The sequence below is a fragment of the Mizuhopecten yessoensis genome, unplaced genomic scaffold, assembly GCF_002113885.1.
Source record: "Mizuhopecten yessoensis strain PY_sf001 unplaced genomic scaffold, ASM211388v2 scaffold371, whole genome shotgun sequence".
NCBI classification, from domain to species: domain Eukaryota; kingdom Metazoa; phylum Mollusca; class Bivalvia; order Pectinida; family Pectinidae; genus Mizuhopecten; species Mizuhopecten yessoensis.
Genome location: NW_018403513.1, coordinates 706,883 through 719,626, shown reverse-complemented (window position 1 = coordinate 719,626; position 12,744 = coordinate 706,883). Strand labels below are relative to the sequence as shown.

General features: G+C 35.6%; 1 protein-coding gene across 3 annotated transcripts in view; it reads right to left on the bottom strand.

The window, feature by feature from the left end:
* LOC110447083 overlaps window positions 1–12,744 on the bottom strand; it is a 134,518-nt gene that overhangs the window by 45,628 nt on the left and 76,146 nt on the right. For all 3 annotated transcript variants that reach the window (XM_021492530.1, XM_021492538.1, XM_021492544.1), the window contains 4 exons: window positions 9,658–9,786; window positions 4,614–6,008; window positions 4,207–4,319; window positions 1,416–1,526 (listed from right to left, as the gene is read on the bottom strand). In XM_021492530.1, coding sequence (XP_021348205.1) covers window positions 1,416–1,526; window positions 4,207–4,319; window positions 4,614–6,008; window positions 9,658–9,763 — 1,725 coding nt within the window. In that variant the 5' untranslated portion in view covers window positions 9,764–9,786. The remainder of the gene's footprint in view (window positions 1–1,415; window positions 1,527–4,206; window positions 4,320–4,613; window positions 6,009–9,657; window positions 9,787–12,744) is intronic.

Genomic DNA, 12,744 nt, shown 5'->3' with positions numbered 1-12,744 from the left:
ATGAGAGTCCTTCTAGGTCAGTTATTGTAACACAACTAATCCCAAAAGTCCAAATATGAAGACTCTTGGCCGTTGGAAGATGTCATCCAGGATTTTTAGCGAATTTGACAAACATGGCCTTGAATGTTGGTCAAGATATTTAACACACTATCTGGTAGATCTTGACCCCTGCCATGTACAAACCCAATAGCATGCCCAGGAATTGTAGTTCTTGCAAAGATGAAGTTTCAGATGCATTGAAGAATTACTTTCAAAGTTCTGAATTTTACATCAAGCATTATACAATAATCTGTGTATGATTTACTATGTCATTACAAATATACAGGCTGTTACCCGTTACCTGACTAGAGTATTAAACACCTGATTTACTATGTCATTATACAGGCTGTTACCCGTTACCTGACTAGAGTATTTAACACCGTGCTTTATGACACAGACACACAAGTTGTGGATTTCTATATTAATTATGATATTGGATTTAGATAACATGGTCTGATAAATCCAACATTTAACCTTTGCATTCAGAATAGGCAAGTTCCAGACGCTAATTATCTGAGCTACATTCAGGTGACTTTTTGCTTCTTTAAATTGATAAATCTGCAAGCTCAGGTTATTTTTCCATTTTTTTCATTCAGATATAAATTTAAATTAACAATGTATGGAGGTTTCCGACTGATAACAGTAAAGTTCGGTCAAGATGATTAAAAATAATTTGAATAAATTTGATTTTCACAGAATGTTATTTTTTCACTCGGTTCATTAATCTTACAATGCATTTAGATCAACCAGGCTTAATCGGCTCTTTTGTTTGTTCCGGTTAGTGCTACTGAAGACTGATTAGTAGGAACCACGGCTTTACATGTCCGGGATAATATAGTTTTACCGCGTTTTCTTGATTGAAGTGGTACACGTGTCAATTAATATATGTTAATTGGAATTTACACTCCGAGAAAACAAATCGCATGTTGATTACACAAACACAACAACGGTATCGACTTAGCTTTGTTACGGTTTAAGCACATACTGAGGATAGTTAGCGATAATGTTTAATTCTCTCGTAAGATTAAATCTCGTTAAACTTGCTGATTACATTCCCTATAGTCTTCTGTTCGATAAACCATAAAAATTCAAAAACAGCGCTGTAAACAAATTCAATAGAAGAAAAAGCCATTCTCAGGAAGTTGGTTAGTGGAATTTGATGCTGCAATTGGGACAACACAAGGAAAATCATACATCATAATCAAGGGCATTCACTCCGAATTCAAGATAAACAATCCTCACTGGGGCTGCGTCAACTGGAAATGTGAAGATACTACAAGATTTGTAAATTGTACAAAAGTGATGCCATATGCAATAATTGGTTAACTCAGGGACCGAAGAGCATTAGACAACTGTATCATATCTCAAAAACTTACCAAGACATCAAAGATGGTGTCCTTGAAGAGGAAATGACGTGCGGTATCTAGGAGGATGCCTCGATGCGAGAAACGTGGGTAATCATTGATGACTGTGTCTCTGATGTAGAGCTGCAAAATCAGTAAGAAATGTTACGATTTCTACACATAGCAGTAATGGGTTATACTTAAGGGAAAAACTGTTCATTCTTTTACTGAAATCTCTCAAAATAAAGAATTCATCAAATTTAATTTTGCTACATTTCCTTTACATATTTAATATTGCTACATTTCCTTTACATATTTAATATTTGCTACATTTCCTTTACATATTTAATATTGCTACATTTCCTGTACATATCTAATATTGCTACATTTCCTTTAAACATATTTAATATTGCTACATTTCCTTTACATATTTAATATTGCTACAATTCCTTTACATATTTAAAGATCCCTGTCAAACTCCAGATAATTCCAATGTAGATTTTCGTACATATAGTAACCTCCCCTTAATGTCGTTCTGGATATTTCTAGCTCAATCAAGACATGGTTTTATCATTGGTTAGAAAAACAGTACAATGATTAGGGGCCCAGGGTTCAAGTCCTGGTCTGACTCCTTTGTATTTTTACACTCAAAACACTGCTGTTGCTTTGTTTTATGTTATCTCTATGATTTTGTCATTTAAGTTCCACATTGTATGGTTTTCTTTTCAGAAATGTTTAGCCAGTGGCAGTCGTACAGACAGTTTCCAGTGAATAGTTTTTTGGCAGTGATAAGGACCCATAGTATTTATCAGGTGTTAAAGAAAACAGAAATAAAACTAGAAATATGTCAGAATGACATGAAAGTCACCCCATCATTCTGTATGATCATTTTCCGATAAATCATTGACCAAGCTACAACGGATATATTTCCAACTGTCAATCAAAATGGTAATCAATGACCAGATGTAAATACATACACGCTGTTCAGGTTAGCTATGTCAACACATGGAATTAACAAGAAAGCATGTCGCAAATATAACGTTAGCGTTGACTTGAGGAACACCTTTCAGCAATTCTCCTTTGAAAAGAAAAGATCGGAATGTATTTGGCTGTTTTGAACCCATTAATATTTATTTTTCAAACTCAAACTTTTATCATTAACGGTTTCATTGTAAATTCCTGCCGGTTAATAGTATCACGCTACCTTGACTCGTTGCGGTACACAAACTTGCTAACTTCGCCACTTTACCCATGTCGCTTTGACACATTCCTACTGTCAAGATTAAAGACTTCAGCATGATTTTACCCAAGAACAACATTTTATCCACAGAGTGATAAATGCTATGCAATTCTTCATTATGTTTCCCCGACACGTGGTATTTATCAATTCACAACGTAACATCCTGAAAAGTTGGGCCTACTTTACTCCAGTTTATTTATCCGATTCTATTGTATAATATGACTTAAACTTGCAACTTTTTGTAATTGTAATTGTTAAATTGGCAATACAATACAATACAATTCAATGAAATTTAGCAGTTTATTGGTGCATATTTTAAAACATTTCTGAAAATCCTCGTAAAATTTAAGAGAAATGGTCGCGACCAAGGACAAGTTTTGGATTGTTCTTGAGAATCTTGTACAGTCCTTTCTTGACACTTCATTTTTCCTTAAAAAAGTGTGCACTATACGCAAATATTAACGGTAGTCATTCGTCAGACAAAAAATATCTAAATCAACCAATCGCAATTTATAATACGACAGTTTACCCCTTCGGGAACCTCAAAGGTGCCTGATTCATACTCGGAACATCTTTAGGATTTATTGAAATTCCTGTGTGAAATTTGGAACGCCTTTAGGTTTTATGATATTCCTGTTTAAAAAGGAAATTGATATCTGAGTTATCCAAGAGCTTGTAATTAGCGCCTGGTATATTCCGACAGAAGCAATACACTTAACAGCCCAAGACAACAGAGATCAAAATCTGGGACTGAAACCGAAATTAATAGCCCCCACTGGTGACTAAAAATTCAAAAGATATCGCAGATGAAGAGCTGCATTAAAGTGGCCGAAAGTTAAATGCTTCCTATGATCTGGTCCTGTAATCCGAGAATCATCTATCTTCAGGAAAATCTCATTGATACTACATTATTTCACCTAGAAACTCCACAGATTTGGTATCACATAGATCCTGTACTCAGGCTGGTGATGATTAAGTTACCGATCATTTCAAGCTCAAATCTTTTGGACCGATTTTAAATGAAATGAAGTCTGCAAAACTTACAGCATTTTTTGTTAATTTCATTGTACCTTTTGATGATAATCCAACAGATATACACATTTACCTTTCAGTTTTAATATGCAAGAAATGTTGTAGAACCTTAATTATGATTACATTTCTATCATTTACAGTGGAACCTGGACACTTAAATAATTCTCATAAAAAAGTCAGAAAAATGAAATTTGCATATTTAAATATCATGCACGAATATTAATCATTCAATTTGGGAAAAAAAGTAACTGTACAATACTTTTCTGAATTATGGAGGTCAAGATTCCTGAGGTTCCACGATATTCAAATGAACATGATCTACATTTTCAAACTTAATTATAAACAAAAAGCCCGAATCAAAATAGGTTAAAGGTCAATGAGGTCAATTGTCAAAGTTCAAAGCTATCATGTGTTTAACACACTGTCATGCTTGTGACCAATATCTCTACCAATATCTGAATGCTACAGGGCACAAAAGGGGTACATTGTTGTGTATGTTATAGTAACAGTAATATTTTATATTATAGTAACAGTAATATGTTTTTGACATACCTCTTCATTTGTGCCCTTGAAGACAAGCTGGCTGAAGGTTTCCAGGCCCCGCAGAGCACCCCAGACTTCATTTGCCCATAAAAAGGCTCCAGTACGTTTAATAAAAAGGTCATCTGAAAACAGCAACAAATAAACTGATAACCTGACTATCTGAGTTGATCCTTTCAAAACTTTCTATCTCTTCACAGCTAAAAAGGTTGACTTTTAGAAGTCTCTAAATTTCTAGCTACACAACGTCAATGTTGTATGTGGTAACTCAATTTTCAAGGAATTTAGTATTAATGGTATTTTTTTTCTATGAATTTGTTGTCATGATTATCAAAACAATCTGTATTCTGTTAGCTTGAAAAAGATTCAAAGAATGTATATGAGACAAAAGGAGAGAAAGCAAGAGACAGAGAACTTACATGATTCGTCCATTTTGTCATGGGGAAGTCTGGTGCAGGGTTGCCTGATCTTAATGTTGAGTTCATCAATGTAACCGGCTTGTGTGTGGACCTCATCCCCATATTTCTCATAAACATCCTCCAGACTAGAACCTTGGGCATGTTGCAAGTTGTCGTACGTGTCCTGAACACTGTCATACAGAATATAGTCTTTGTATCGCTCAATTGCCTTCTCGATGATGTCACAGGTCTCCTTGGAAATACGGAAGTGGAACTTTTCCCGGTCCAGCCGGAAGAGTTTTGTCTGCGACGTGATGTAATATTGCGGCATTGGCCACGGTTCACCTGTCGTTGCGTGTGGAGCACGCCTCACCTTTTGCTCCGGCATGACATACTGCTCGTAGTTGATGAGAAAGTCACTCCAGTCCCACATGATGCGCTGGCTGTCCTGTTTCTTCGGCTTGTTGACTTGTTGTTGATGCTGTTGCATCGGTGGAGGATTGTTGTTTATCACAGGCTGCCAATTCCTGTTGTTTTCCTGGAAATTGTTTTCCTGGTTATGCACAGGTTGCTCATTCACGCGGATTTGATTGTTGTTGTCGCGTACAATGTTGTCCTTTGCTTCAACAACTTCATCTTCCGAGTTGACGTGGACCTCATCGTGTGCAACTTCCCGTAATTCATTTTTAACTTGAATGGGTTTCTCATCTCTGAGAGGTGCGTCCGCCTGGTTGAGACGAGCGTTGGCCTGGATGTCTGCTCTCAGCTGGCCGGGGTCCTGCATCATGTTTGGTCCTCCTACAACATCTACTGGCTTCTCTCTATCCTGGTTACTTTTTCTCTCAATGTTATCTGACAACACAGGAAGACTGTCCTGAGGGCGGGGCACTTGTTTGACCCCACCGGTCTCTATCACTTTTACTCTTGCGTCCGAGTTCACAACATTGTTATTCGTTTCTGCCCTTTTTAAAGCATCATTATCATTATTATTGTTATTGAAAGCACTTGGTAAATGTGATTTAATTTTGTTTTCAATTAGATTATTAGCGCCAACCCCATTATTGTTAACCCCTCCCACAACGTTATTATTAGCCCCACCCCCAGTGTTGGCTCCGCCTACTCCTGGAGTTACTACCTTCTGATTGTTTTGAGACACTATACTGGCTCTTTGCACAAAATCCTGAGGTTTTCCAAGGTTCACTGGAGACGGATTTTTATTTATAGAAAGTTTACCATCTAGCGATTTACTCCTCTTCTTCTTCCGTTTTACTCGTGATTTTAGAGTTTGTTTGTCACCAATGCCATCATTGCTCACTTTGGCCTTCCTCTTCTTCAGGAGGGAATTTAAATATTCTATATTTTTTCCATGTGCTGCGGCCGGCTCTGCCTCGTTGTTTTGTCTGTCTGGTAATCTCACTGGTAAAGTAGAAATACAAATGATAACATTACACATCTGTTACATCTATCTTCACACTTAATACATTATATACGCAGCACATTACACAAATCTGTTGCAAAATGTCTCGGAGCAGTTTGAAATCAAATCTAGAAAACACAATTTATGTGAACACCTGTACCTTTCTTCGAATTTAATGTCTTGGAATTCTCACTAAATACATTTTAATGTCCTACGATTCTCATTAGATACATAGGAATATAACCAGACATAAGGCTCAGTATCAACCGTTACAATCCTTAGGAGGGTAGATTTAATGTGTCAATGTGTCTCAATAGCTTAATTAGTAGAGTGTTAGTAGCTATGTGAGCTGTGTGTAGAATGTTTACTAAGGGTAGTAAGTTACAACTCGTTTTTTAGTGTATATATAAACAACAGGCCCAAAGTGCTTATATCACTCACACAGATATAAGTACAAATTTTACTTATTTTACAACAATTATAAAACAAGCTTTTCTAACTTCTATTAGCCAATATTGTTGGCCCAGATTGAGTTGTGCAGTGAGACTAAATGTGGTACTTGGAGAAAACACATATGGTTTATTAGATAATGTTGTATTGTCGTTTTTAATATATTTTACTTCTCTGACCTTGAAAGTGGGTCAAGGTCATTTATATAATAAAACTTGACTGAACTCCATCACTGGTACCTATTTGCTAAATATAATGATGGTAGGTGTTTTAGTTCTGAAGAAGAAGTCACTCAGAGAAAAAGATGATGACAGCAGATGATCATGATACAACTTACTATTAAGATCGAGACACTACGTCTCTGGTGAACGACCATCATTTAACATATATACAGGGATCAATGAATTCAATTAATAATCAATCAATATTTTATCAACTTTTTCACTTAGGATGAAAACATACATGTTTTACCAATTGAAAGAATATTGACATGATCAAGCAAGGATATGATATTGAAATAACCTATATTTAGCACTTCCATCAGAGGTTGGCGAGACGATGGGGCCAATTGATCAAAGTCTGGTTAGCTAAACAAATCATGAACGTAGATATTTAAGATGCAAATTTTGATAAACATCTGCAAATTTTCAATAACAAATTGTGATTTTCATCCTCAAACAGTCAATTTGAATTTCTATACAAGTAACTAAAATTTTGAATTTCAGTATTTTTATATGTCTAAAAGATGAAAGTTTTGCATTGAAATGATGCTATAAGCTAATCATGCTTTGAACAGCCTGTGATAAGATTTTTGTGTGGTGTAAATTAGATACACATCTATCAGTTATCCATCGAGAACACACTCTACACATGTACACACGATACACACATATATGCACACACCTACATATAGAAATCAGTGATTTAAGGTCACCTCTTAAGGTCACATGGTCTGTAACCCACTGGGGTCAGGGGTTGGGGTCGACTCCAGGCCGTTCTATCCACCCCAGTGTACAGGTGGTAGCTTGTACCACGTTATCTCACCAAATGTAACAGTTAAAGAGATCAAACTCAAATCTTGGCCCACGATACCAGTTTCTGAACGTGTAAGAAACGTCTTAGGAACACCACGAAATGTTTACAAGTAAAAATGTTTTGTCATGTAGAAAATGAGGAAGAACAAATATATAAGTAGAAAATGAGGAAGAACAAATATATAAGTGTTTTAAATCTTAAAGCAAAAGGTTGGTTTATGTTCTCTTTCTATACACTATCTACCATGAGTTTAAAAAAACCCCAAAACAAACCTGAAACAAGTGCTAGGTAGGCTACTCACATACTAACACCATATAAGTCATATAGACGGAAAGTGAAGAAGAAAGAAATGTAGCCATAATTTGAACTAGAACACACCGATGTTCCCCATTTGATAAAGATATAAGGCAGAAATGTATTTCAACTATTACTCTATTTGACTATGTATGTATCAACTTGTAATAGAAAAAGTATTTATAAATATATTTAAATGTTTACGAAAGAATTTGAAAAAAGAAGGTGTTATTATATGTCTATTCGCGAAGACAATTGTAATGTACATATATATATACAAATGTATATAGAGTTCCAAATTGAATTCCCCCCAAAAAATATTACTGTATTATGTTGTATTCAATTAGCATACATATATTATTATATATTGCATAAAATCACCATAGTAAAGTAATGTAGGGAATATTTTTCCTCATGATACATTGAAGCTTCCGTCAACAACTTAAAATGTGCATGAGAGAAAAAACTCCAACTCAAGTGACAGAGACATCTTGAAGTGGTTATCGAGTTCTCTGCAGGAAACTGGCTCTTTGTTCAAGTACCGTAAACATTTACAATACACTGTAATGACTTTTAGGCTGAAGAAGAGTTCACAGTCCAAGAAACCTACAATTATGTTAACTAGCCGGACAGACGTATATGCTGAGGACGGAATCCAATTACATTGGAACTAAATCAGCTGAACATATACCCAACACATGTATTGGGCTACAATCTAATATCGCCTGGTCGTAGATATGAACACCAAAAAACTCCTTATCAAGATTTAGAGTTACAGCTCCAGGCTATAAGCATTCTTATTTACTAACACACATTTGTGTATCAGGTCAAAACATCTAGGCGAAAATTTGGTAAGCTGAATAATAATCTGTTTCAATTCAGATCTCCTGACCGACGTTGAAAGTCTGACACTGTAGTAAATCAGAGGTTATCATTTCTACTTTGTACAACATTTTTGTAAATGTTTTCCAAAATAAACTACATTAGTTGTCAGGAAATAGCATGGCCTGCAGGGTATCACTATGTTCTGTATGTAATCGCAACATTTTTTTTACGAGTGTTTGGCTGTGGAGCATTCTGCACATGTCCCTCCACAGCCCCGTACATTTAATCTAGATCTGTTACTACACTACTAACAGAACACTATCGTAGGGTGTAGGCAGAAATCTTTGCTTCCTCGACAGTTTCACTACTTATAAACAAATGTCTAACATACATCTCCATTATATATCTTATATTTCTCAGAACATGATAATCTCATCTTCCTTATTTTGACGCTCCATCACTTACCTAATTATTATTTTGAGTTAATAAACGTCTGTAGCTTAACACTACATATTATATAATATTCCTCAGTCGGAATATCAAAACTTTCTCTCCCTTATTTAGAATTAAAGACATCTGTCCTGGAATGTTGTAATATGTAATATTCCTTAGAATTTGAAATATGATCTCCTTAATTTAGAATACGTCAAAACATCTTGACTTTCAACAGATTTCAATGACCTTTTATCTCTGCTGGTAACATACAGATAAACCTCACTCAGGAAAACTTTCCTATCATATCGACAGAAACTCACAGAAACTTCCTAATTTAAAAGAATACAGGATACATTACCTGGAGTTTTTCCATATAGATCTCAGGAGTACACATTTCCAAGGCCATATCACTTGTTTAAATGAGTACGAAAGCTTCACAGTGTTCACGAAAGTATTGTCACAAATATCAAGCTGAGACACATTCTGTACAAACTTTTAACAGCCCTAACTAATTTGGTGCAGGTACCTGCCACTTATATCTGTGTGTCAGGCTGTGGGGAAAATAACAATGTAGCCAGTAGTGGCTTAGAGCATACATGTATCACTTACCCTGGAAAGCCTGTGGCTGCTGTAGGTTGGCTTGCTGTGGAGCGACTGGTATACTGAACATGTACAGCAGCAGAACAGTGCTGGTTATAACTACTGGCGTGCCCATTTCAACTCCTCCACATTACATACCTGTAAAATATAGGAAAAGTGAAAGTAAATATTGACATCTGATTTCTTGCTGATTGCATCAACCATCAGTAAAACAAAGGTAAAATGAAAGTATGTTTATAATTAAATTTGATCTATGGGCTCTTACAAAATTTACTATCCAGGATGTCCAGGGATAAATCGTGTACATTTTACAGTGATAAAATTGTGACAATGATGGATCAGTATTAGTTAGCCCACGTCAAGATGGGTCACTTTCTAGTAAGACTGGCACGCCTTAGGTGATCAGGATCATTTAAGTATATATCAAATTTCTTATGGGTGCAACTGTATAGCTTTTTTTTTAACTGTTATTACACTGAGTGCTGTGTAGTGTTCAGTGACAAGTGAGAACTAAGTAACACTGGTATAAACCAATTAACAGACACCTTAAATTTTAGATATTTTATTTCTATAAATTTTACATTATGGTCCGATAAAGTTAAATTTCAAAATAGAATTGATCAGACCTGGAGCTAGGGTTCCCACAGCTAACAGAAGCTTGAGCTAGGGTTCCCACAGCTAACAGAAGCTTGAGCTAGGGTTCCCACAGCTAACAGAAGCTACAGAAGCTTGAGCTAGGGTTTCCACAGCTAACAGAAGCTTGAGCTAGGGTTCCCACAGCTAACAGAAGCTTGAGCTAGGGTTCCCACAGCTAACAGAAGTCCTGGCTGCTTGTGAACACATTTGGTTACTTAGTACCACTTAGTGATTATCATGAAATGGCTGAGTTTGACCTTAAATATTTATGTAGTGAAACATTAACTAGTAACAACAGTATCTCAGAGTCTTTCCTGCCCATATATATTCATACACATTTGTCTTCCTAGCGCCATACAGGGAAATGCTATATGAACAGATTTTAATTATTTCTTTCAGAAAGCTGAGGTTGGTTAACATGACATCTTGTCATTATTCTATAACAGTGATATACTTACAAGAACTAGGAGGTATAGTAACTCATTCACCCCTGAACACACATTTGAACTCTTGCATAATTCAAAGATTGGAATACATAGTTCATTATGAAATATCAGGGGTGAATGAGTTAATGTTGGTATGTAATTTCAGTATCAGTCACACCACTTATGTGATATTTTAGCTACAAATGTTTTCTCCAGAAGGGGGTATTACACAGTGTACATCCCCCCATAAATTTCTATAGTCTGCCTGTATCACATAACCAATGCCCCCATTATTTTCCAAACCTGGAGAAAACACTACTACAGTTACATATTGAACTGTAGATCATTAACTGTCGGGATAAGATGATATGTCGGAAGCATTTCACACCACCTTTGTAACTATCTCAAAGGATATTGACTGTGGACGGTCATGGATAGTATCATGGGACAAAATTCGGAAAAAGATCTAGTGGAAAGAAAATCCAGGAGCTAGGAACTAAGGATTGAAACAAATATGAAGGTCAACGAGACCATCAGACAAGAAGGAATGGAACAGCGTTACAATAGAAGCTTAGTAAAAAAAAACATGTGGCGGAAATCCCCTGACAGATGAAGAAACAAAAATGCAACATACACACAGACTATAGCTTATTCCCAAATGACAACAGATAATAGCTGTATCAATGAAATGGATGCCATTTTCAGTTTTCAAACATGAAATGAAATACATACATATATACATGTAAGCACAGCTTTATTCTGGTATTATGTCAATATGTCAAATCTGGAAATCAGTAAAACAAAAGTCAAAATCTTTTTTGATTTTGCAGAGAAGGAAGTAAATCAAACGATAAATGTAAATCAGGGAATTTTCATTGTGGTTATATAATTTTATGTTCTTTTTTAAGCAAGATTCAATTTCAAAAGAAATTATCATGTAAACAATTTAATGACAGTAAAATCAAACCTCATATTATCTCTGACAGTGTGTTATAGATATCTTAATGTGTGTTTACGAGTAAATGTATCACAGAAGCTAGGTCTTAATATTTTTACCTGATACAATCTATACAGTATTTCCAAATGTAAAAAACAAAATGAGCAGCTATTTCAGTTGAACACAAATGGAAGGACAAAATGAGAAGTTATTCCAGTTTACAAGGTTAATATGGGCTAACATATTGTATTAATATGTCTCATTAAATATAGTCAGACTCCCTCTAGACAAAAAACCTCAGACTAATTAATTGAACACACAAACAGTTTCCAGGAAATTCCTTTCATCTTTGTATTGTCTCATCAACCCTCCATCAACTCCATACCTTTTGATTCCCACCAACCAATCTACCATTTATGCTAATCCTGGCTTTATAAGTCCAAAAGTATTATATATCCAAACAATTTTTACCCTGCTGCATTGATCATATTTTAACTCAAAACACAGGACAGTATAAACAGTCAAGGCTGCCTAATATGTACAATAAATTTCATCTATAAATGCTTTAACCTATGATAAGACTCCCAGAGAACAGTAGAATGTTCACAACATGACATCTAGTTTAAGTTAAATTATGTATGAACACCTTGACTTTCAACCTCTTTCCCTCTCTGATCACAACCAGCTGTTTACAGTCATGTGCTAAACATCACACAGTATTGACAGCAATCACCGTGACCATCTCAGAGAGTCTAAATGGATTGCTCCACCAGTACTTCTGATGTGTAATTGATTGGTTAGGCTTACCATTCTGAATAATGAATGTCAAACTGTATAGATATATCCTAGTAACCTGCTTCAGAATATATGTACTAGCTAATACCTACATCACGACTCCATCATTTAAACTTACCCTGGTCAGCATAGACACTACTGCATTCATATAGACACAAGACATAGTCATCAGGCACTCTATATACAGTCAGACACAATACAGTCATAAGACACTGCAGTCATTTAGACACGAGTCATATTCATAGACACTACATATACAGTAGTCATGTAGACACAAGACATAGTCATCAGGCACTCTATATA